The following is a 25,099-nucleotide window of genomic DNA, read 5'->3' on the forward strand; positions in this document are numbered from 1 at the left end:
AACATATTTAAGAAAAATTCAAAACAAGGTAAGCATGCACTTCTTTGTAGTTAGAGGAGGAGGTGGAGGTAAAAATATGTGAAGGGAGAACAGCATGGAGATGCCAAGGTCAATGAAGAAGGTGGGGGAGGAGGTGCTCCAGGCGCTGGAGCTGAAAACCCTCCGCTAGCTGTGCTGAAGGCCATGGGGGGAGCAGGAGGTCCCCCTGCAGCCCATGGAGTCCACAAGGATGCAGAAATTCACCCACAGCCCACACCAGAAGAGCAGGTGCATGCCTGGAGAGAGCTGTGATCTAGTTTGGAGTCTCATCAAAAGAGTTAAAGCTTCAGAGGCCTTGCAAAGGAAGGAAAGGCCTTTTCCTTGCTCCTGGGATAGAAGCAGCTTGGCCTCGGCTCGGGAAAGTCTGCACAGCACCTTATAGACAAGAAGACTCAAGTTGCAGCAGAATTCAGGCGGGATGTTGCTCGTGAGATTGGACCCACGCCAAAAAAGTTCCCAGAGGACTGTCTTTCGTGGGAGGGACCCCATGGCTAAGTAGAGAAGCCCTCTCCCTGACAGACTGACCAGACAACAAACCCCTACCCTGCCCCCTGTCTGTGTTGCTGGTTTGGAGAGAGGGAGGGGGGGTGAGCAGGGAGACTGCTTCTTAAGGGAGAGGGGGTGAGAGCAGAGCAACTGCCTGAAGAGAGAGAGAGATAAGTAGAGATAAAGAGTATTTGTAGTAGGAGAATTGTGGTGATGAACAGTTTTGACCTGCTCTGTGGACTGAGAAAATACCCCACACCCTGCCCCCCCACCTGGGCTTGTTGGTTACAAAGAGGAAAGGGGGTGAATAAAATGGGTTCGTAAGAGGCAGGGGGCTGAGTGAACAAAATCATGGATGAGAAGTTTATTTTTGCCTTGCATCTATCCTCCAACTCTGTTAGGTAATTAAATCACTTTTTGCAACTTTAAGCTTGGAGCCTGTCTGCCCTTTTTCTTCTGTTCATCCTCCTACCAGTGTCCTATCTCATTTAGCTCGTGAGATTGGTGTGTGTTTTTACAGGATTTTTTTTTTTGCAGCAAGAGAGAGTCGAAGTGCCTGGCGTTTAGTCAGTGTCAAACCCCAACATACCAATAAACAGGATTCTATAAAAAATTGAGGTTATGTTCACATCAGTTTAATTACAGTTCACAGCACAGGCAGTGAGGAAGAGTAAAGGAAGTTTCTCACTTCCTTTTTTAATGAATTTTCCTTGATTAATGGTCTCTATAAAGAAAAATAGAAAGAAATTACATCTAATGTCTTTATTTTTATCAATGCATATAGTGCACCAATGACCAAGTATTTTTAGGTACACAAAAACCAGAAATTTAAAAACACATAAAATACTGACTCCAAAGGGACAAACTTAACAAATAGTAATGAAGAAACTCCGTGGTTCAGGTGTGTCAAACAGATTTTAAAAACAAACACAATTAAAGTTAACAGCACTAAAGCTATTGAGTAATAGTTAAGATAAAGTTATACAATCATGTCCCAGAGTATCAGCACACTTATTCAATTCAGCTGGATTAGCACCTTGGCACTAGTTGCTGAATGGCTCCCAATTACTATGACATTACCAACACCAGGTGTCAAAGATACAATTTTTTAAGCAATATGCAAAAGGCTTTTTTTTTTCCGCCCAGCAGTTCTTTAGGTAAAACATACAATGAACAGAGAGAAGAAAAAGTACTTGCTATGTTTCTTACAATTACTATGTTATCTGTACTGTAAGAAATTCTTAAGTATTGTTGGCAACTGGAGTTGTGGAACAAGGTGCAGTCTAGCTCTTCCTATGTAATTTCGGATACATAGTCTGCAGAGCTGACAAAGAGAAGATGGTGTGGCTGCAAACAATAAAGAAAAGAGTTTAATTGTACAACTATAAAAGCCAGCACGTTTTGCACATTTTACAACACTCTTGCCCAATAATGGGATTTCTAAAAAAATTAAAGAAAATGTTCACATTTTGCAAATTTGACCTTTTTCTTCATTCCCTTTCCTCACTGCCTTTCTGCCCTCAAAGATAAAGATGGGCTGCTTAAAACCTAATAATAGGGAAATACTAAAGAAAGCAAGACAAGGTCATTTTTGTCTAAATTAAAAATCAGATCCCAGAAAATACCTAATGTCAGTAACTTTAAAAAATGCAGGCTTGTTGTAACCACAGGTTATATACCTGCTACAGCACTACCAGCTGCACTACCACAGCATCATTGCAACAAGAATAAGCAGGCAAAATACCCCGAGATGCTGGCCCATGTTTAGTGGTCTTAATAGCTCATTATAATGACTTTATCACTCTGCCACCCACTCCTTCAAAATGGACATTGCTATTTTCTCTGGACCATAAACCTGTATTTGTTTCATGCCATGTAATTTCTTTTTCTTTGCTGTAACTTTTAAAAACACTACTAGTCATGGTAAATTTTTGAAAACAGTTTTTAGAGGGGTTTTGTTAATACCATTCAGACTACAGAGTGGTTTTTTGGAGGAAAACAAATCAGTGTTACTTGTCAGTTCACCTCTAAAGAAATGCCTATAGTTATTGAAATAGTTTCTTGTGGCTTAATTTTACATTATACATAGGTCAGTCTGAACAAATCCAGTTCCCTTTGGAAAAGTCCTTCTCCAAAGCAGAGAGATCTTTAGGAGATTTGAGGGACTCTAGACTCTTTAGTCTCCTATTTCTCCAGTTTTTATAATTTTGTAAAGAAAATTTAGAAAATTAAACTTTTGCTTTTTGCCCACAATCAAAATAATGTGCTTTATATGCACTTAAAAATATATTTTTTAAAATATTATGACAGCTGGACAAAAGGAAATATTTTTTTAACCTGGAATTTAAATACTGTTTCTTTTTAACAAGGTCTGTAAAAACCAATAAAAATGTAGCTTTAATATCTACTTATGTAAACACCCAATAAACATATGATGATAGCTTTTCAGCTTGTATAAATTCTAATGCTGCCTGGTCACGGGGCACTGGCCTGAGACTAAATATTGCTGAGTATGTTTATAGTTAGAAAGGAAATTACCCAAATGCTCATATATTCATTTCATAAAGCACAGTGTTACCTTTTATAGTGGGTTCTTTGGACTGTTGAGTTGGATTTTTTTTTGTTGGGTTTGCTATTTTTTAATAATACAAGTTGCAGTTTCAAATACAAACATGTAAAACTTACCTTCGTGGAAGAGCAGCAGTCTCTCCACTAAACTGCTTGGGGCAGCTAAATCAACAGGCCTCTCAAAATCTGAATTTTTGGCATTTATGTCTGCCCCAAATTCAAGGAGTAAGTTTACTATCTCTGTACTAGAATGCTGGGCAGCGGCATGGAGTGGAGTTTGCAAATGCTTTCCTTTCTGTACATTGGCACCTGGTGGGTAGATGCACATAAAGAGACGTAAGAAGAGATTAATTAAACTTCTCATTGAGTAAAAGATGAGGCTACAAAACAAACAAAAACCACCACTGGCCTACAATGCCACAGTGCATTTAGCCACTTTATTATTTTATTGCATAGAACTACAGCTAATCACATCAGTGTTTTGTTTAGGGTTTTTTTAACCTAGGTTTTATTACCTAAATACAACCAGATAATAAGAAAAATCCGATCAGATAACATGAGCATCATTATTGCCTAATTATAAAAAGTCATTTTTTGTACACATTTAAAAAAATCTGCACTACATATAAACTATACTTTCCCTATTTAAGTCCTAACCCACTAAACTGAAGTTTTGTATGTATCTTTTTGTGAGTACACCAGCTCAAGAAGGAATCTTAGATGCTTTATAGTTTTTCACGTGTTGAAGCTGGCAAAGGGTTTGAAATAGACTCCCATCCCACCCAAACTTCTTTTGTATATCTATAAATTAATTTTAATTTTCTACTTTTCTACTTCAGAGCACCATAAAATGTAGAATATGCCCTTCTGCTACTGTTTTTTCTGTACGGTAGTATTTGAATCCCAAAATATGCTAATTATACTTTTCCTGTTCTTAAACATAAAAAATCATGACATAGGATAATTAATCATCCAAGGAGATAGACTCAATGAGAAACACTTTAACTGCTTGTTTAAGTTCTAAATATAACATGCAATCAACTAGAAAAACTATTCTGCTGCAATGACAGCAAGACTGAATTATTCATATATACATTTCAGTTCATTGCTCTGCAGGATGCAAAAACCCTGTATGTAAATTCCTGAAACATCACAAATTGTCTTTTAGCCATGCCAATTGTGTCCCTTGACTTGTGCTGAAACACAGCATGTGTTCAACATCTCTTACCTGTTGATTAAAAAAATAACCTGAAATTAAGGATCAGATGCCTTTTACCTCACCTCTTCCCTTTGCAACTCAGCCTCTATGCCTCATGAAAAGCTCAGTCAGAACTTCCTGAAGAATGAAAGCGAGTGGGACTATATTGCTAAAATAGTTTGATTGAAATCTCAGTGATTACTATATAAAATTCCTCAAAGCTGATTTTTACCCTTGTTTTTCCTACAGCAAATTAATATCTATAAAGCTGCAGTAGGTGCTAAAAATTGTGAACATTCATTCTTACTGGTCTTGCTTGCTTTTTTCCTCATATGCTTATTATGGCACCAAAAATAAAAGATAAAGTAACTTATTATAAGAAAACATGAATCAGCATAAATTTTGAAGTACAGTGCTGCAAGCAAGGGTTCCAGTTCAATTGACTGAGCACAGCTGGCTTCAAAGGCGAGTACAATATGCTTCTTTTACAGACCAGTAATATTTTTATATAAATCAATACGTACCTGCATAAAGAAGCTTTCGAATACAATGGATCTGCTGTGAAACACAAGCTACATACAGAGGTGTTCCTAAATGAGGAAGATCTTGGTCAACATCTATACCCCAGGATATCAGTACCTCCAGACATTCACTGTGACCTGTCAGTACAAAGCATGACAGTTTAATCGACTTCAGTACGCTGTCTCATGGACAAAACCACACACATTTTTTAACCCTGATACTGAGACATTGCTCAACCCCTCCATGTTTATTTAGGAAGTAATTTCTTACCTCTGCTGGCTGCTTCATGTGTTGGCGATGGCAGACAGGACTCCCACTGAGCTTTGGCACCGTACTGTAACAGGAGCTCAGCACATGCTGCACTGCCTCTTGAACAGGCATTAAATAAAGGTGTCACTCCATCGATTGTTGTAGCATTTACCTAGAATATATCAAATCTATTTCAGAACAGAGTTGAAAGAAAGGTAGATTTTTAAACAGGAAATAATTAGAAATTGCATTAAAATACAAAAAAAAAAAAAAAGAGCTGTAGGTAGAATAAAAACTTAACTGGCAATCCCTGTGCTACTGTCTTTCTCTTACCATGCTTCTCAGCTGAAATTAGTTTACTATTACTCTTGTTAAACTATCTTGGATAAATACACCTAGAATACTAAAGAGCATATATTGACATCTGGGCAGTAAATAATTTTCAAAAGTCATTGCACTGAGCTTGTTTCACTGATACAGAAAATCTACATTTTGCATAGTAACAGGATAAAAGGATCTTCTCTCCACAGCTCTGGTAAGAATGCAAACTCCATATTAAATGTGAGAATTATTTGCCATTTTCTTCTGTAGCTTTAGTTTCCAGGTTGGAGTGATATTTCACTCCAAAGATGGAGAAAAAGCTAACAGCATAGGCTCACTGTTTTAATAGCAACGTCATCACGTCACTTCAACTGAGTGTTCCCAGCGTGAGAGTAAGGAGACAAAGTAGGCAACTTTGTAGGGGCCAATAATACCAAAGGAAGGAGTACAGGTATGAGGAGAGGGCTCCTTCTGGAAATCTGGCCTATCTTCTTTCATGTAGCCCCCAATCCCACCAAAAGCATTAAAAATGCTAAAAGTAAATCAGATGTGAAAATTAATTTTTTCCAATAACTTTCTATCTTCAGAATCCTTGTGCTAGCTGAAATAAAAATTGGTTTTGGAAACATCTGTGTATTTTTTTCTGTAGTAACACAGACATATTCTACATGGTTCTCAAACCTGAATTTTAAGAACAATAAACATTTCCATTACAAAGATCAGAGATCTGGGAAGCTATGCACCTGATGTCAGCAGACATTGCAGTGAAAGTGATCTATAAAGTCCCATTTTTGTTTTGGGATAAAAGATAAGACAGCCAGGAGCCAGACTTCTGTCAGAAGTACAGAAAAGAGACTGCTTTTTTTCTACTCAGACCAGAGACTCAGACCAGACCTGAGCACAGGTGCAGAGTGACAACAGACATTCTAAAGATTAAAAGAACAGTCTCCTGAAAGCCACTTAAAGCAAGATGAACCCAGTAAAGTAGAGGAATGTATTCCATATTTTAGAAGAGAAATATCATAATGAATACTGCTAACAGATTCACTCTGGCTCATTACTGTCTCAGTGTCTTCCCATCACTTTCATTTGCTAGCATTCAGATGGCAGCTGTAGTTACATGAGATGAACAAAGCCAACAGGGTAAGTAGAGACCAATTACATTAAAATCAAGGAATATATCCTCTCAGTTAAGCCAAGGTTAGCATTGGACTTCATATAAAAGAAAGCAAAACCAAAGCCTTACATTTGCTCCTGCTTCAAGGAGGATTCTTGCACATCCTACATGATCTCCCAGGCAGGCTTCATGAAGTGGAGTTACTTGATCAATTGTTAGTGTGTCTACATTGTACCCCTAAAATAGATGTGAATGACACTTAAAGATCATACAAAACCTATTAAGAGTCATTTCCTCACACTACTGTTCAAATGAATAGTTTACAATACTCTAAAACAGGCTTAAAATTCAACTTGCAGTAAGTAAATCCTAAAAAGTGAGCATAGAAAGAATCATCAATCAGTGCACAACAGAATAAAAGTAAGTTCTCAGCTCCTTTTTTTCTTTTTTTGAGAAATAGACATAAGATTTGATAGGTATAAAGAAGATGGGAACACTGTTGAGATGCACAGTGACCAGGCAAAAGGCAAGACCCAAGTCAGAACATGGCAAATTCCAAGTAGCTATACAGAAAAAAAATTAACTGGGAGACAGTGAAACACTGAAACAGATGAGGGAGAGGATGGTGCATCTCCACTCTTGGTGATCTTTAAAACCCCACAAAGACCTGAGTCTGAACTCTCCTGTGATTCTATGATCCTCTGACTTAAGGCCTGAAATATCTAAAGCTATGAAATTTAGTAAAGAAAACGCTTACTGGATTGATAAAATCACCAAGCCCTTGAAATATTTGCAGTAGATGTTGTTTGACTGTTAAGAACTAATAACTCTATCTATGGGCTTTCATGAAATGTATTCTATAGTATAATTTTTCAATACTGAAGCTAATAGTAGGTAATAATTTTAATATTGTAATATTAAAATTTAGCATTTGCAGTCTCTCCCTTTGCTATTAATATTTTTTTTAAATAACAACTGTGCAAAACCCAGAATCTTTCAGTGATTCTTCCTGATAACTAGTTAACTAGTATCTTCCTGACTAGCTCTATTTACCAAAGGGCTTAAAGCAGTAAAACTATATTGATTTATATCATGTAAATGGGGAAGACTAACATAAATTTAGAGAAAACTTTGGTTGTTGGTTTGGTTTGGTTTGTTTGTTTTTGTGGGGTTTTTTGGGGGCGGGTGGGAAGGGTTTAAAGCATACAGAGGAAATATTTCACATACTAGTTTTTACCTTATAATATGAAAAATTCCTAAATATGTATTGCTCTGAAAAATTCAAGTGAAAAAAGCAAAACAAAGCATACTAAATCTGCATTAATAATCTATGTTGAGAAATTAAATAACATTAAAAATTAAAACAATTGTAAGAACAGAGCCTTCACCTGTGACAATAAAGTCTTCAGAGAAAGAAGACGTCCTTGGCTGGCTGCCTCATGCAGAGGTGAGCGATCTGCCCAAGAACCTATATAATAACAACATTTATTGAATAAACCACGAATTAGAAATGGTTTGGAATGCACAGAGCAAAGCAGAAAATATGATGCACAGAATGAACTCAATGATCCTATGAAATTAATTTCTTCTCTTTAGAGCCTGTATTTCAAATGATCAGTTTCTAAACAATAAAAAGTGATCTATTATTAACTGTAAACATCTCTAATAAATGATTTTGTGGTCCATAGAACAAAATATTAAGATATTGATATCAGTAATCTTGTTTCATAAATTCATTAATTACCGTATTCCACTTCTATTTTTGCACTGTTCATTTTTAACACAAGTAATGAACCTTTGTAGCTGGAATATAGGCATTATTTGAACTTAAAGCAGATGTAAAGCTGCCTGAAGAAGTCACAAAGAAGCTAGTGTATACGAAAATCAATGTGGAAATCCGTATGTATGATGAGATTAATATGAAGCTACTACACAGGCGCAAGAAGAGAAGTACATTGAGAATCACAGAAAAAAAATTACTATAGCAGAAATAAGATATAAAGTCTAAGTTCTCATTCCATAAACTATTAGGCCTAAAAATACTTAGATATTCTCACTGTAAAGGTTTGGCATTTATTTTCATTTATTCATCCCCCCCAAAAGAAAAATAGTAATCCAACAACAACCCTGCCTTCACACACATACTCCCCATAACTCCCAACCCAGGTTCCAGAGACATCCTGAAGCTCTTGCTGAAGGACCTGCCCTTTCCTCTAGATGACTGGACACTGACAAGTCCCTTCTAGCCAGTCAAGGCTGCAGGCAGAACTGATGCCAATTTATTGTATGAACTTTGAAAAACTAGTTTTGATACACTGTGCAAGGAAGAAACATCTTCAAAATGTGTTATGAATTATCAGTATTTATTCCTGTAAGAAGAAAATCAGTAGAACTGTAAAATACTAATACAATCACCTGTGTGAGTTATATCAAGCTGATAAATCCCTGAAGAAACATAGAGAGAAATAGCCTAGAATGATGAATAGGTAACACAGCAGATGACTCTTCCATGAGTGCAGGTGTTGGACCTTGCCATGGGCAGGGACTGCCTACACAGCCAGTCACTGCTTTTACTGACAACACAACGAATCTGAAATGAGAAGGCTATTGCTCAATCACTGGCAACCCTCAGTCTAAGCTCTAAGATAACTACATCCCAGAAATAGACCCTGCTTCTGCTTCTTATTGGACTCCTTCTGTCCACTAGCCTGTTTCAGAAAGTACACTTTTGTTTACTATAAACAACCCCCTCAAAGCACATCAAGAATGACAAAAAGATTAAGGTTGCTCAACCTGAAAAGAAATCAGGGCATAGTTAAAAAAATATGAAATAGTGCACAATATGAAAGTGTAGATAAAACCTCCATTTTCCTACCAGTGTTAGTGAATAAGGCTAAAACTTACACAGACATATGACTGCATCTTGGAGAACATAGTGAACTTTGTGACTCAGCACTACTGAATACTACTGAGATCAAAAATTTGGCAAAACAAAAGCAGAGATGATTATTTAAATTATCATAAGACTACACAAAGCTGATCACAGAAGTTTAAAAATATCACAGTAAGGCTTTATAAACCTGATTTTAAAAACTGTGAGATTTCTATTATGTCAGAAAATCCCATATGTGTGAAGCTCCTTGTACTCTTTCATCTGTGGGAGTAGATGGAGCATTGACAAGATCCAGCTGCCAATACTCTGTCAGAATTATTTGCACTGAGCTCTGGTCATCTGTGTGTGCGTGTACACACACACACACACACATTGTTCCCTGTACTTTTTACTTCAGGTTTATTTAATGTTTGGAAATTCTTATTGATAGTCAGAATAAAAATTGATTAAAAAAACACCAAACAAAAAAGCCTATATACAGAGTGACTGGGAATTTAAAGGTTATTATACATGAAAAAAATTTAAGATCAGGAACCTTCAAGTGACTCAATTTTGATAAATCATCAATATTTGCTCTGTCATCCCATTAAGCTCAGATAGATTTATTCTACCCTAGTTAGGATATGGGTAATCACTATGAGTATTTTGATCAATGTTTTCCTTCTTCTGGTGCAGCATCTGAACAAACACTAGAGTTGTCCTAATTCAAATTACTTAGATCCATTTAGCTCTCCTGCTGGCTGCTGCAAAGAATTCCTCAAATTTAAATCTGTATTTGGAGGTTGCTTTTGATATTTTGTCCCCCTATCTCTGCAGATGAGAACATCTCTCTCTTGACATCCTACTCAATGGAAAGAAAAAAAAAAGACAACTAATTATATAGAAAAACATCTTATAAAATTGTAAGAGTTATGAAGTTTTTATTCCCATTAAATACATTTACATTTCAGGCATTTTTGTAGCTATTTATAAATACAACAAAGATGCAGGTAGGATCTGAAAGTGACAACTTTTACTTCTTTCACCTCCTTTGCTCTTGGACTGATCAGAAAAATGTCTATTAATTACTCCACTGACATTTGATAATCAAATTATGCCAGATCCTGTTGTAAGCTCTGGTTTGCACCCAGACCCACCTTATATCCCTATCTTCAGGCAGAGACATTTAGCAGCCAGCTGTTTCTGATAAATCCATTAAATACAAAATACTTGCATCATCTCTACTACAAATAAAATCAGAAGGCAAAATGTTGCACAAATATTTTGTGCCAACCAAGCTTGGAAAAAGAAAGTTCACATTTCAACTGATTTGTTGATACACATATAAATTCATCATTAAATACCACAGAGACAAGAACATGTTCAACATAAATATGTATTAAAAATAAACATCAAAGGTGTTCTTAAATTCTTTGCCCAGATTACTACCTTCTACTAATCTACAAATTACAATATCTCTCACTTAGATGGCATTAAGAAGAATACAAACAAGGCCACTTTTTCATTCATTGTGTCTGTAACAGCAGTATTAGCAAACATAGTCTGTTCCAAAACTGATAATGCATTAATTCCCTATTGATGTTGTCTCTGACAATGCTGAATACAAAGCATCTCTATATAGAAGCCACGTTAGTTCCAAGCTCTCTGATATATAGTTTACCAGAAGGGCAAACTATTACAAAGCATCATTGCTTTGTAAGCATTGACAAGAAAGATTAAATATATTCACTGCATTAATAGGTGAAGTTAAAAAAAAAAAAATATGAATTATTATACAATACCTAAATCTCCATCTCCCCATGGCACTTCCAGCCAATTGCAATTATAAATTTTACTCATTTCTTTCAATCTGGAAAATAAAAAAAAATTTAAAAAATAATAAAAAAATCTGCTCTTGCTAGTTGGGCCTGTTCTTAATACACTCCAGCTATGTTTGGAAAGAGATCAGCAGCTCCCTGTAATACGAACTTTCAGCCTTCAGTAAACACAGATTTGAATATATGCGTGTGTACAAGCTGTCAGTTTCTTTTCTTCTGCTAAAGAATTGCAACGCTTTTTGTCAATTTTTCAGATTTCTTTTTTAACATAACAATTCCTCAGATGCCAGTATCTGTGCATTGGCCCTCCAAGACAGATTAACTGGAATGTCAACACAAGGGAAACTCAAAGTGAAATCAAGAGAACCTTGACATGGATAAACTGCTGGACAAACTCCTCTTTTTTAAACCTCACGCAGAGATACAGTTTGTATCCACAAAAATCAGTATCAGTACATAGATTTTAAGAGAAGCACTGCCAAATGTCCCTATGTTATTTTACTATTTGCTCATAGAACATGTAGAAAAGAAAATATATTCTGAACATGTTTCAAATGCTGTTCGATCTGTACCTGGGGTGTGTTTTTCTTTTAGTAGTTCACTATTCTTTCAATTGCGTTCTAAAATATTCTTTGGTTGTTGAACTGGGGCATTGATAGCTATTCTCAGCAGTGAACATGTCCAAAAATAGGGATATGCAATTCTGACTTTGATTCATTTCTATGTCAATAATGTTCTTTTCCTCACATTTCCCTACAGACTTCACTCCTTTACATCAACTTGCAATTATCTGTAATTCATTCCTGCAGTTTTAGTCATAGTAGTAAAATACTAAGTAAAAATATTTTCACAATAGTCTTTACCTCCATTCATGTCATTTCTTTTGTATTTATTTCTAAAAATTTGTGTAGTCTCCAAAAAAAAGAACAAAAAAAAAAAAACAAACCCCAACAAAACAACAAACTCCAACTAAGTATAAAAGGTACATTAAAAGTTAGATTTTCAAAAAGAGGACTGTAATAAAGGAAGTTCTTCTCACTGACTTCATTGGGAGAGTATTTATACCAGAGCTCAGCATTTTACAGAATTACTGCTCTACAGCTAAATAGATGGAGTCCATGTCCTCAGAAGAAGCACTATCATCAAAGAAAAACTGCAAATAGAAGCCTGACACAGTTTGTTTTTGGGAGATGAGAAACACAGAGTGTTTAGAAAACATTGTAGCTAATATTTATTTCTGCAAAACCAACAAATGCTATGTATTAAGATCAGCACTGTTACCTTTTATTTCTTAAGATGTATTCTGAGTGCTTCAGCTTCTGGCAACTGAAGCAACAGACAGGATCAATAACTAAAACCAAAACTCTGCAACATTAGAGTCCCAAGACCAACACAATCACTTCACTCCAGCTGTTGAAAGTGTCTGATATTTTGTATATCTAATTAGATTCTGACAGATTTTTAGTGCGACAATATAAAATCACTCATTTGTCTAAATCCCTTGTAGAATAAAGAAGCATGTCAACTACTTAATTGATATTTGATGTTAAAAACTGTTGAAAAAAATCTTCAATGAAGGATTTAAAAATTAAGGAATACATAGATAATGCTTAACTACCATGATTAGATATGACCAGAAAAACAGAAGCCACTTTTTAAAAATAAATTAAGTTTCAACAATCAACACTGAAGAACTCCAAGAAAATCAGAATTTAGGCTAGAGATAAAAATATGTCTGAAAGAGAAGATGTAGTTCAAGTTGCGTTTATATATTTCATTTCAATATTTCAAATAATCTGAAAATTACATATATATATATATGCACACAAACAATTCCAACTTGATTGGTTCAAACCAGTATACTTTCCATTATTTATCATAATGTAGACTTTCACAGTTTGGGGACTTCTTTCCAAATGTAAATGCCAACAATTTCCCACTCCTTAACACCATACAAAGTAAATCTACTTTCCCACACAGTTCCGTCTATAATGCACCCATATTACATGACTACACGTCAGTTTTGCCATTCCAGTGTTGCATTCAGTGAATAAGTTGGTATTCAAAGTTTTTTCTATCTCCATATCTAGCAGGATCCATTTAAGACATGTCATCCAAAAGATAAACTCACTGTAACATTGGTAATTTTCTCCTGCCTTTTTCATGGTATTTTACCAATAACAAAAGAATACTTCAATTGTAAAATCCTTCTAACAGCCTATTTTTTTTTCTGAGTACTTTAATACTAGGTGTGCACTAAAAGCATAGTTTAATTATGGTTATGAGAGCTTTGAGCTTCTGAAATTTCAGCCTTAGATAATAACCATGATCAGCCAAGAAACTTTTACATTAAATGATTGGTCTTAAAACACATAGGTGCCAAAGCAAAGGCAAGCATGGAATTTACTTCTAGAGACATTAAATGTTAACCCTTTTCCCCTACCATTCACTGCAGGCCTTGTAACCTTTGCATCAAACAGGAAAACATAGGGTGTATTTTTTCTGAGTACAAACCCACTGCATTCTCAGCACATCATTGATGCTCTTGCACAGCTAAGGAGGATGGGGTTTTGTGGAAGAGCACAGCAGGTGACTGTGCTGTCAGATCCTGTGCCACAACGCCCTGGATGGTCAAATCAGTGAGGCACGGGTAACATTTTGAGTGCTTTGGCATTGCACTTTAGCATACTTTTCACATGGAAGCATGAGCCACTGAAATCTATAAAAAGGCCAATAATAACACAACAGCAATTTCCAAACACAGCTTGCTTGGTTGCAACAGAAGCAGCATTACGCTGTGTGGCCATGATGGCAATGACAATGGTAAGAGCAGCAGCAGTCACTGCTGGCTCTGAGCTCAGCCTTGCACACATGGGAAGGAGTGTGTCAGGCCCTTCTCATGTCACATGAAAGCACAGCCACAGCTCCACGTCCATTGCTCATGCACAGGTTGTTTTTTCCATCTTCTTGAACCATCAACAACTGTCTGGATATTTTTCTAGCCTAAAGTAGCTTGCAAAGTGTGTGTGCCCTAGATAGAATGCAAAGGTGTAAAATCACATAAATCTCCAAGTTCAGTAATCCATTAGATCCACATCAGATTTGACTTGAGTAGGAGGAGCAGCTGGTAATATTCTTCCACTGCTATTTCCTCAGACAAGTTACTAAAACAAAGTGAGGGTTTTTAAGTCCCCTTCCCAACCAAAAGGTGACAGAAAAGTCATATGGACATTCTGAGCTGAGTTCAGACTCTGAAGGATTTATGTCTGGAATAATTTTGCCCTTCAAACACAGTCTCAGCCTTAATCCAGACTACAAGCAATTTTTCCCAAACTGTGCTGAGAATTCCCAGTATTTTCCCAGCCTGCCTGAGAGTGAATGCAGCACAGGGCCTAATCCCAAGCCTTATAAACAGTAAGCAATTATAAAGCAAAGCTGTGCCTACTGGGTGATTTTTGTCACATCCACGAGATTTTGGAGTTTTGGCCCCTCCAGCCAGTAGGCCGAAGGCCTGTTCCTACTCTGACTCTATCCTTTCACCCCTCTATCCAATCTTAAGATATATTCCACCCTCTGCATCACTTTCAGTCCATTTTCCAATCTGCCTATTTAATTACACACTGCATTGCAGTATGACTTTCTCTTCCTTTGCTCTGCAAGTGTGCCTGCAGAGCAAAGTCAGGTTTGGTTACCCCATGGATGAAAGAGAGAGGAAGGAAAGAAGCATTCTTCACTTGATGAAAGATATACTTGTTATTCAAGTGAACTGCAACAATCAGAAGCCTCAAGCGCAACAGAAGTCTCTCAATATTTCAGGATGTCCATCAATAAACACATACACACCCAGTCTGGCAATCACAATGAGGCTCTAAGCAGCTAGACGTTGTCAAGATGGATTCTTCAGAAAATTTTACTTTCCATATTTTACTCTGACTCTGAGAATTTCAAAACTAGACTAATTGTGCCTATTTGTTAGTAAGAGTAGCAAGGGAGCCTAACCTTCAGTCATATAATGGAGTGGCTAGTACTAATGTTGGTAAACTGTTGCGAAATTTCTTTTCAGTTGAGGGAGATAGTCCAAGATTTTTTGGATAGTACTCACCTAACGAGCTAAAATGACATAAATGACAGTTTCTTTAGGTCAGAAAATCTTAGCCCAAACAGTGAAAAACATGAAGGCAAAAGATGCTCTGTATATTAAAACTGATGAATAAATGCAACCATACATTATCATTGCATTCAAATGGTTACTTGGAAGATAAGGAAACTGCTGCTTAAATTCTTGAATATTGCTTAGTTCTAAAACTGTTGTTACTGGATATAATCAAAGGTATTTTAAGAATAACTCTGATTTCTATAACATATAGCTATACTTTACATGGTAAATTCACAGCTCCTTTATGCACAACATCTGAACTCACTACTGTCTACTCCATTCCTTGACTATTTTAACATCTCCAGTTTTTTATTTTATATAATATTATTGTGAAATTCAAGTTTGATTTCCTTAATTTTTTTTTTTTTGTTTCACTCTAAGCCTTAAGATATCATCAATATTAAATGGAATTATGATCACTATTTTAAAAAATGCCTCTTAAGACTCTCACAATTATTCAAAGCTCCCTTTTATACATATGTATTCTGAAAAAAAATAGTAAAATATGGCATAGGCAATAGGACTCTTAAACACTTCTAACAGAGTTTGTTCTTCATTGCTGAAAATGTCAGTGCTCATCAACTTAAACAGCTCCTAAGTACTTCTCTAAGCAAAGCATTACAATTATATCTTTGTTCTTAGTACAGGACAATAATTCTGTCACCAGTGTTCCTCTACTGACTCCTATTTAATCTATCTAGGGACTTCTCACGCATAAAGTTATATGTAAAGTTTACTCCTCCCCCTCCTTTCATTCCCGGCTTCCCCATAGTAAACAATTAACCTTTAGTATCCAGTTACCTTGTGACAGGACAGCAAAAGTCAGGGTAAGTCAAGCCTTAAACACTTGCATAAAACAAATAGGGCAGATAAACAAGAAATGGTATTTTAGATCAGCTGATAAGAGAGCAGAAAGAACAAAAATAGCCTCAGTACCCTTGCGTTAACCCATGCAAGACAATAAAGTGCCACTAACAAAAGCATGCATTTACATTACAGCTAGGAAAAAAACCCCAAAAATCAGTTTATAGCTAGACCATCATAAATTGGGTCAGCTTAGCATATTTCAGTACCCGTTTTCTGAAATGGCTGCTATACTAACCTTGGCTGGTCAGAATACCCCAGCTAGCTCTCCGTTTTGCAGGACACTCCCCTACACTTTCTAGGCGTCTTTTGGGGAGATCCTGGCTCCTCTGAACAGCAGTGTTTGTTGTCATGATTTGTTTCTCGAGGAAAGCCTGTCTGTCATTGGTGCAGGTACTCTGGTCTGACGAACATCCACAAATGGATTTCTACTACCTTTTTTCCTCCTTTCGCTTTTTCACAAAGGATCTTGCTGTACTTACTGTAGAATGGCTACAACACTGAAATCCATTCAGTAACATTTACTAGCTTGGACTAGTGACTACAGAGTGGGGGAAGGGAAGGACTGCTCCAGCATTTTCTATTTTTAAAACAGAGAAAGAATCAGCTTAGCTACAGCATGAGTCTTAACTATTTACATGATTTAAATGGAAAGAAGGTGTTAATTTTTTAATCATTTAACATGAAAAAGAAACAGATTCTTAAAGCATAAATATTCAAATGCTTTGCTGCTTGAATACCAAGCAGCCTAAAAGAGAAAGCCAAAATTATTTTGTCAGAATGGAAATTCTTTTAAGAATAGCAACAACAATTATTACTGCATCAGGTTTTACTCATATGTAATGTGCAGTTAAGAGTGATTTTAGAATTCAGGAAAATCCATGAAACTATGAAGCACTCCTTCTTTTCTGTAGTTTGTTTCTTTTTTGTATTTTTTAAATAGGGGGCAAGTTATCCTACAAATGTCAACAGAAACTACATCCTGAATAAAAGCATGTTTTGACTACCAAATAATAAAGTTATTTTTAAAGTCTGATCCTGTTATGAAAGTAAGGCTGTAGCCTTGTCAGAAGAAGCACAAGCCAGGATTTTTAAAAAATAATAACAAAACCAACCAAATAGTGCTAGAATTTTTTGTTCATTACTATGTATCAGGCTGATACTATACAACAGAAATCTGCAGAGAGAAGCAATCCATGATAAAATTCCATCACGTTTAAAGACAGTGATTTCTCAGTAATAATAGCATGTTAAAATGCCACCTTTACCTCCCTGGCATTTCCTTCTAGTATTTCTTCATTTCCTCTTCTACAGATATATAAACTAGCCACTTGTAAATTTTTAACAAGCAAATCAACATTATTGAATTTCACTAATACTACTCTTTTCAGGTACCTGACAAAACTTAATCCCTAAAATTCTCCAATTATACTCAGATATTTAATGAAATTTTCTATACCCCTCTTGGTTTTTGTTAAGAGAAAATCAGAGGCAAGATTATAGTTAGGTAGGATGAGGGGAAGAAGAACGAGCATCTGCAAATTTCACCTTGAAATTACAGCATATGAGAGGTGCCTTACTTGGAATAGTGCTCCATCCTTTACAGAACAGAAGCAGGTGGGCTACTGCTCTTCTCACAAGACAGAACAAAATAGCACTCTCACAGACTTTAGAATGCTTTCAGACAACTGTTTTCCTCAGCTTTTATCTAGCTGAATGAACCAGAATATCTCACAGACTGAAATAAACACTTCAACATATCCAGAAATCAGACTCTGCATGTAAGTCTCAAAGCTTTCACAAAATGGCTCATTATAAATGGGACATGCAATTCCAGGACTCTCAGGAGAAGGTGGTGAGGATCAGGATCAAGCAAAGCATGTAGAGCTGCAGAGCAGGGATTGACAGTGGTCTGGGAAGACAAAACCTACATTTTTTTGTAGGAGTTTTGTGGGTGAGGCTGTAAGCTGAGAATGAAGCTGGGTCCTTCTACAGGAGTGTTACAAACCTGGATGTACTTCATACAAATGCTTTCCACATTTATTCCAGCCTCCATTCCCTCATCCTAGTCTGTGACTTTTAGCAGCAGCAAGGAAGCCAGCAGGTACAGGGACAGCTGCCATGGCTTCAAAGGGGCAGACCCTGCAGGAGTCAGCATCACCTGCTCTCTTGTCCAGACAACTGCACAGGAAGCAGTGAGCTACCAATGCAGGTAGACAACCCCCAAAATCCTCCACCTTCAAAGCATGGCTTCTAGGAAAAGTATCTCTATTCCACAGAGATATTCCATAGATCCTTGCCACTCATTAAGTTACTTTGAATACTCCTGGAGGGCATTATAAAAACATGCAATTTTGTGCTTCAAAGAAGGCAAAGCTTATCCAGTTCAAGACTCAAGGAGCAACTTGTCACTAAATTCTGCTAGGCCAAACCATTCATCCTCCAGGCAAAAACCATTAAAAAGTCCTGTTAAACCAGTTCATAAATACACGTGGGTTTAAAAAAAAAAAAAAAGTAAAAGCTAAAACAGCATCAGAAATCATTTGAAATTATATTAAAAACATACATGAGATGAGGGAATGAACATGGTTAAAATCATTGAGTAGAGCTGAAGACCTTGCTATTTCATTTCCACCTCTGACATAGAATTGCTATGTGGTTTTTCTCACGCCAACCATCTATGCCCTGGACTACATCAGCTACAAAATAAAAATCAGTATCCTTCAACTTCATTAGTGAATAAAACTATTGACATTTGAAACTACAAAACTACTTAGACTTAGTCCTGAGATTCTGTTCTTCAGATTTTTTCTCTATAGAAGACATTCAAACACTTCCAAAATCTGCCAGAAAACCTACAACAGAAGTCTAAGTAGGTGTCCAAGCATGTAAAAAATACAGATGACCACTGTTTTCCCTAACTTGGCAAACAAACAATTAGGGACAGCATTTAGATTACAGTTACTCATGGAAACAATGGAATTACCTTCAAAAAGGCAGCCAGGAGAAGTGGCAAACAGTACAGCCTGAGAGTTAAGAAACCAGAGAATTCTACTGATGAGTTTGGAATTCTGACCTAATTCAGCATACAAGCTTTAACTAAAGCACTATGTTACATTTCATTAATAATTAGTTCTGTTCAACTTTTATAGCCCAGGAGAAGTGTTAAAGGAAACTCTCAAATTCTTTTTAATACAGATTTTTGTAAAAAGAAATGTCAGTACAGTTTCAAAATTTCCATGTCAGCACATAGCTCTGAGTTTAAAGGGGCAGCAGTTCTTAACAGGTGGGAATGAAAATAGAAATAAATTCTTGTTCCTCCCTTTCGGCAGGGAACTCATTCTATTTTCAAGACTGTTTTAAGGCAACAGAGATGCAATTGTGGTAGCACACAAAAAATGTGTTAATAAAACCAATACCCAAAATCCCCTCTACCTTTCAACACATGATGCAGTCCAAACTCCTGTAACATTAATTTATCTTAGGAAAAGTTGGACAAAACTGTACCATTTTCAAATGTCACAGATCAGTATTTTGTGTGTAACCCTCTCAAAACAAAAAAACTGATGACCCATCTTGCTTCCCAAACTGTTCTGTACTTTCAAGTTATTCTGGTTTTATGATCAGGATTATTATGGGGTCACAGTGACTGCACAGAACCTGCCACACTAAATTCTGGAACAGGACTAGAAACTGACTCTTCCTGTTTATGTGATCCACAGACTGCAACCATGAAGCTGAAATGACAGACAGGCTCCCCGTGGCTCAGTGCCAGCACCCCAGGAGTGGCCTGTCATTTGACATTGCCAGAAATGAACCAGAAGAGGTCTTGAACATTCCTCCCTGTAGGAGATGCCAAGAAGAAGCAAATTGAGAAAGAATGGAACTGTGGTTACTGACAAAAAGAGGATCCTACAAGGCCACAGTGGTGCCACTGTCACAGTGCAGTGCCGACGCAATGCCAAGGAACATAAATGCACCATAAAAGTACAGGGATAAAGCTCTAAGGGCAGAACATGGAAGGGCCTGGAACAATTTTTTATCTGTTTGTTAAAGAGAATCTTTCATGAAGCCATACTTCATGGCAAGTATGGTGGTGATATAAGTCATTAGCAGGCGACCAAAAGCTTAGCCATTATCCAAATGTCACCAACCAGTCCTCTTGACAAATACCAGCAGATATGTAGATAACGCTTTAATGGTCACTAGTTACTTAAGCATAAAATGACATTTCTTTACACCATTTTAAGAACTAAAAAAGTCTATTACACACTCTTAATACAATCTCATCACTGTCTCTTAGTGGCTATTATTATTATTTTAGCAACAGCATGGATGGATGGCTAAAAATTTTCCTACCTCTCCCTGAGATTTTTACAGTTGTTACACCTTGTATCCTTGGATGCTGGGAATCATAACTGAAGTTGAAAAACATTTAAACTTCAAAGTTTAAATAACTGTCATATGACAAAGGCTTTGTGTCAGGCCTCTCAGAAGTCAAATATGGAACAATGATACATTTATTATATTTCTTGGCTTGTGGACTTGCAATGTGTACCTGCCAGACTCTTCACGCAGGCAGGCAGCAGTAACATAGAATATTTGCTAATATGTAAACTAAACTAAATCACACAAGTCATGCAGATGAACCTAAGCAAATCAGTTATCAAGCAGACCTGGGCTTCAGAAAGAAAGACACAGGCATGAATCCCGTAGTGAGCATAGGAGTGGGAGAGAGCACTCCAGAGAGAATCTTCAGCCAGTTACAGTGAAAGAACAGCCATAAAGAGAGAAATCATATCAATTGCCAGAAAGACTCCAGACATGGCAGAGAGTATCATCCACTAGTGCAACAGATGCAGCATGCCACGAAGGATTTATGGCCAACCAGCCAGCATTGCTGCAGTCATGAGCAGAGCTCAGTACTTAGGCATGCAGTGCAATTCCCCCCAAGCCATCATCATCTAACTGGCAGAAGTTCACTCGCTGTTTGCCTGCATTGCTAGTGTTTGAGAACATCCCCTACAAGAGAGGAATGTGAATAGCAAAACCCTAGCCATAAGAATCCTGTGGCTGAAGGAAGGAACATCACCTTCAGGGAGCTATGCTATTTTGGTCCTCCCCTGTTGCCTTATGCCCCACCAGTGCGAGAAAGACCAGTGCAGACGGCACAGCTGAGCTTGCCCCAAGCCAATACTGCAGCTCTCTACAGGTTTCCTCTAACACCATTTCTCTTTAAAGCCTTGCAGACAGACTGCTCCAGGATTGCCTTTCACTCTTATTGCTCTGCACCTTTAAAATCCCCGGTTTTAAGCTACATCAGAGTTCATAATGTTAATTTTGTAATTTTATTATTTCATAAGCTTATTATTCATTTCACACTCCAAGCAAGCAAATGGGACTTAGGCTGATGACAAGTTAAGGTCCATCTTCAGAAAAAATATATTTCAAAGAGGCACACCTGAATGAAACCAACCAGAAAATGCAGCTGGTGGACCTCAAAGAGGTCCTGGTGTACATAGAAGAGTAAAAAAACCCCATGAACAAATCCACATGACAGGCTATATCAGTTTCTTTCAGGGAGGCAAGCATGCAAACAGGCTCCAGCATATATATTCACTGGAAGTGTCTGTAGCCTCAGGAATTTTAAGATGACGGATGTAAAAAATGTCAAATTTGAATTAAAAGTAACATGCTTGCCAACATACGTTCTTGCTTTTTGCTGCTGCAAGTAAGTCAGGGCTCTGGCCATGCTGATTTAGTTGCATCATATAACTGAGCAAAACCCCTTTAAGATAGAATATGTTCTTCAAAAAATAATGGTTCTGGTATTTGTCTGATACGTGGTGTCATTTTCTTCCTTCAAAGCAAGTGTCTTATTGGCTTTATTTTGAAGCATGACTCTTCCTTGGCAGTCATTTGTCATACAAGGCAAAGTTATTTGACATACAAGAGAAAGTGATGAGCTCCATGAAAAAAGCCCCCCTTCTAAACTTTCAAAAAAGAATATTCACACTATCTTAAACATTTTTACACCATTAGCTTACGTGCTGCAACCGAAAAACAAATGCTAAATGTGGTGCCTTACACCAAGTGGTATGGTTAATAGGTATGCCATACAATATTCCTGTCATTGCTAAATGAATCTCTATTGTATCCAGGAAGCTAGGAGAGGTCTTGTATGGCTTTTATTAATAGAACTGTGATCTCTGTGGAATGCAAGTTGAGAAAATGCCTCATGCCTATCTTCCCTACCTAACAACTGTTGCTGAGTGGCATTATCAATTGCAACTTGTTAGTATAAAATAAATATGAAAACTTTGCTCTGTATCATTCACTACAGTCCAAAATGTGATCAGGCCTTCCACACAGTGGATCTCTAGCAGTGAAACAGCATTATTGCCTATTTATGAGCTGTATTTTAAGGACTGGTTCCTTGGGACTACCCATGTAGTGCTTAGTGTACAAGAAAAGAAGGAAACAGAAAGCTTCATAGTATTTACCAGTCTCTGGAAGAAGATGGAGACTCCAGTTCTGAACTACCACTATTCTGTGGATGGCTTAATTTAGCCCAGCTAGGAACAGCTAGTGTACTGAGCTTTCCTACCATGCCTGACCACGGCAGATACATGAAAGTTGGGTAGCTTAGAATGTGCTACAGTCATTCAAGAGTAGACTTTTTTAAGTGTAGAGGAAACCAGGACACATTCTACCTCTCCTGTTCTGCAAAACCAGCATGTATTTTAAGAAGGATACTATAAACACAATTTCTGCTTTCAAATAACTCCAACTCATACAGTCATGCATAAAGTGAAATTTTATACAAGTCTTTACGAAAGAGCTGACATCATTAAAAAACAGGATATTTAAGAAAAATAATTTTACATTCTCAGAACTGCTTAGCTTGTCTGTCAGACCCCAGGTATCTGTATGTGTACATGACTAGCTGTTTGTTGTTTATGCTATGTTAACCTCTGCAAAATTACTTTTTTCATAAGATGGTTCCATTCTATCACTTTCTGCTTGTAGCTAATTACATTTTGACCGTTACTGCGTATAAAGTTTACTTTTGATAAAATAGACACTTTTTGCCTTAAAAAAAGTTCATGAGTGAGACCTGTGCCTCCTTCTGTAGGGTTATCTGTAATAACAAAGTATAGATTCTTCCACACAAACCAAGATCTTACCAGTATTTGTTGGCAGAGTTTATATCTTACACACCCAAAACATCTGATAATGAATTAATTCTTTAGATTTGATACACACACTTTGAAATCACCTCATACCACAGAACTACCATCTCATCCTAAAGGAACTAAACCATAAAACTCATCTGAAGCTCCAACCCAGTGCTTATATACATAGAGCACTTTCATGATATGACCAGTTAGTTGGTATAGTAGGAAGAGTCTAAAAGTTGCTTTTGACCCTTCAGTGTTTATCCAGCAACAGCTGTACAAAAGGCTGAGTTATTAACTCTTCACAGATCTAGAAATACCATGAGAGAAGAAATGCTACTGTGCAGATCACTGTCATTACACATAGTCTGCTAAGGAGCTAAATATACCCAAAGTTAATTTTCAAGTTAGGTTATTCTTGTATATCAGCTTGTAGGGCACAGGATTTTAAAATGGAACAAACATATACTTGCTATGACTTTATCCATTAAGAAAGAAATTAATAAGACATTGACTTTCACAAAGTTTCAAATGCAAAGAATATGTAAATGTTCACTTCAACACAATAAATAAAGAAACACTAGACACCACAACCTATTTACAACACAGCTCTAGTCCCTGATTGCACAGCACTTGGCTCCAAACAACTAATCAGTCCCTTTCAAATCAATGGGGCAACTGGATATGAGTAAGTGTTTACAAAATTAACGCCAAAGTTAAAAATAGCCCAGCAAATGGGACCTTGATAATAGAATGGATCCCTTTTTCATTTAAGTTTTTAATGGTAGTAATACCATTGACTTCACTGAAAAAAAAAAAGAATTCAAATCCAAGTTATTAGGATACTAATAACTGGTAGTTATTAGTAAAGAGTTATTAACTATCTGATAGGGTCTTCAATTCACTTCAAGCAAATGTAAAAGACTGCAGAGTTCTGTCCTGCATTTGGGGCTATTCAGGCTTTTAACATAGTGAATGATAGAATAATGTAATTTTTTTTATGCAAGCAGTAGATGACACTAAACTGTAGATGCTGCAACAGCCCAGAGGGAAACAATTCAAAATAGACTAGTAAAATGGAGAAATTGTCTGATACCAAGACAGCATGAAGTTAGCTGAAGGCCAGTACAAAGTACTATACTTAGAGAGGAAAAAGAAAATGCACAGTACAGGGACTTTTTTTTTTAACATGTGGTTTACGGGCTACAGATGCTATCCATAATACTTTCCTGCTGAGGGGGCAGCATCATTCCAGGAGGTATTACACAGAGTACCATATACATGGCACATGACATAAGTGTTCCACTTGCATACAACTAATAGTTCCCCCGGTTACACTAATAAAGTCTCAGCTGGAGCGCTCTGTTTAACATGGGAAATTAGACATCAGTAAAGATGTCTGTAAACTATATATGAACTGGCACAAGTCCAAAGGAGAGCAACTGCAGTAACTGCAGGTGCTGGATAATAAGATTTAAGAGGACAGACTAAGTTAAATCCTTTTTATTTTATTCTACAAAAGAAAAAAAACAGTAGAAGTAGAAAAATGCATTATGATAGTCTTTAAATTGATTAATTCTCATACATGGAGAGAAACAATCATATTTCATGTATTTCATTTGCAGAAATAAAGATTTAGGTCTGTCTTGGTGGAAGTGGGAAACAGTCTACTGATGAGAACAGTAAAAACT

At 36.8% G+C, this 25,099-nt stretch overlaps 1 protein-coding gene across 6 annotated transcripts in view; it reads right to left on the reverse strand.

Annotated features, from left to right (window-relative positions):
• Nucleotides 1–1,274: 1,274 nt before the first annotated feature.
• Nucleotides 1,275–25,099, reverse strand: part of ASB5 (ankyrin repeat and SOCS box containing 5) — a 39,415-nt gene continuing 15,590 nt past the window's right edge. For 3 of the 6 annotated variants that reach the window (XM_085058708.1, XM_085058709.1, XM_085058710.1), the window contains 7 exons: nt 11,175–11,242; nt 7,889–7,968; nt 6,630–6,737; nt 5,084–5,234; nt 4,816–4,950; nt 3,211–3,402; nt 1,275–1,872 (listed from right to left, as the gene is read on the reverse strand). In XM_085058708.1, the coding sequence (XP_084914834.1) occupies nt 1,745–1,872; nt 3,211–3,402; nt 4,816–4,950; nt 5,084–5,234; nt 6,630–6,737; nt 7,889–7,968; nt 11,175–11,232 (852 nt within the window). In that variant the 5' untranslated portion in view covers nt 11,233–11,242 and the 3' untranslated portion in view covers nt 1,275–1,744. Of the gene's footprint in view, nt 1,873–3,210; nt 3,403–4,815; nt 4,951–5,083; nt 5,235–6,629; nt 6,738–7,888; nt 7,969–11,174; nt 11,243–16,468; nt 16,760–25,099 lie in introns of those variants that run through there. The other 3 variants (XM_085058711.1, XM_085058707.1, XM_085058706.1) reach the window with 3 other exon arrangements.

The sequence above is a fragment of the Lichenostomus cassidix genome, chromosome 4 (genome assembly GCF_008360975.1).
Source record: "Lichenostomus cassidix isolate B80296 chromosome 4, HeHo_3.0, whole genome shotgun sequence".
Taxonomy (NCBI): domain Eukaryota; kingdom Metazoa; phylum Chordata; class Aves; order Passeriformes; family Meliphagidae; genus Lichenostomus; species Lichenostomus cassidix.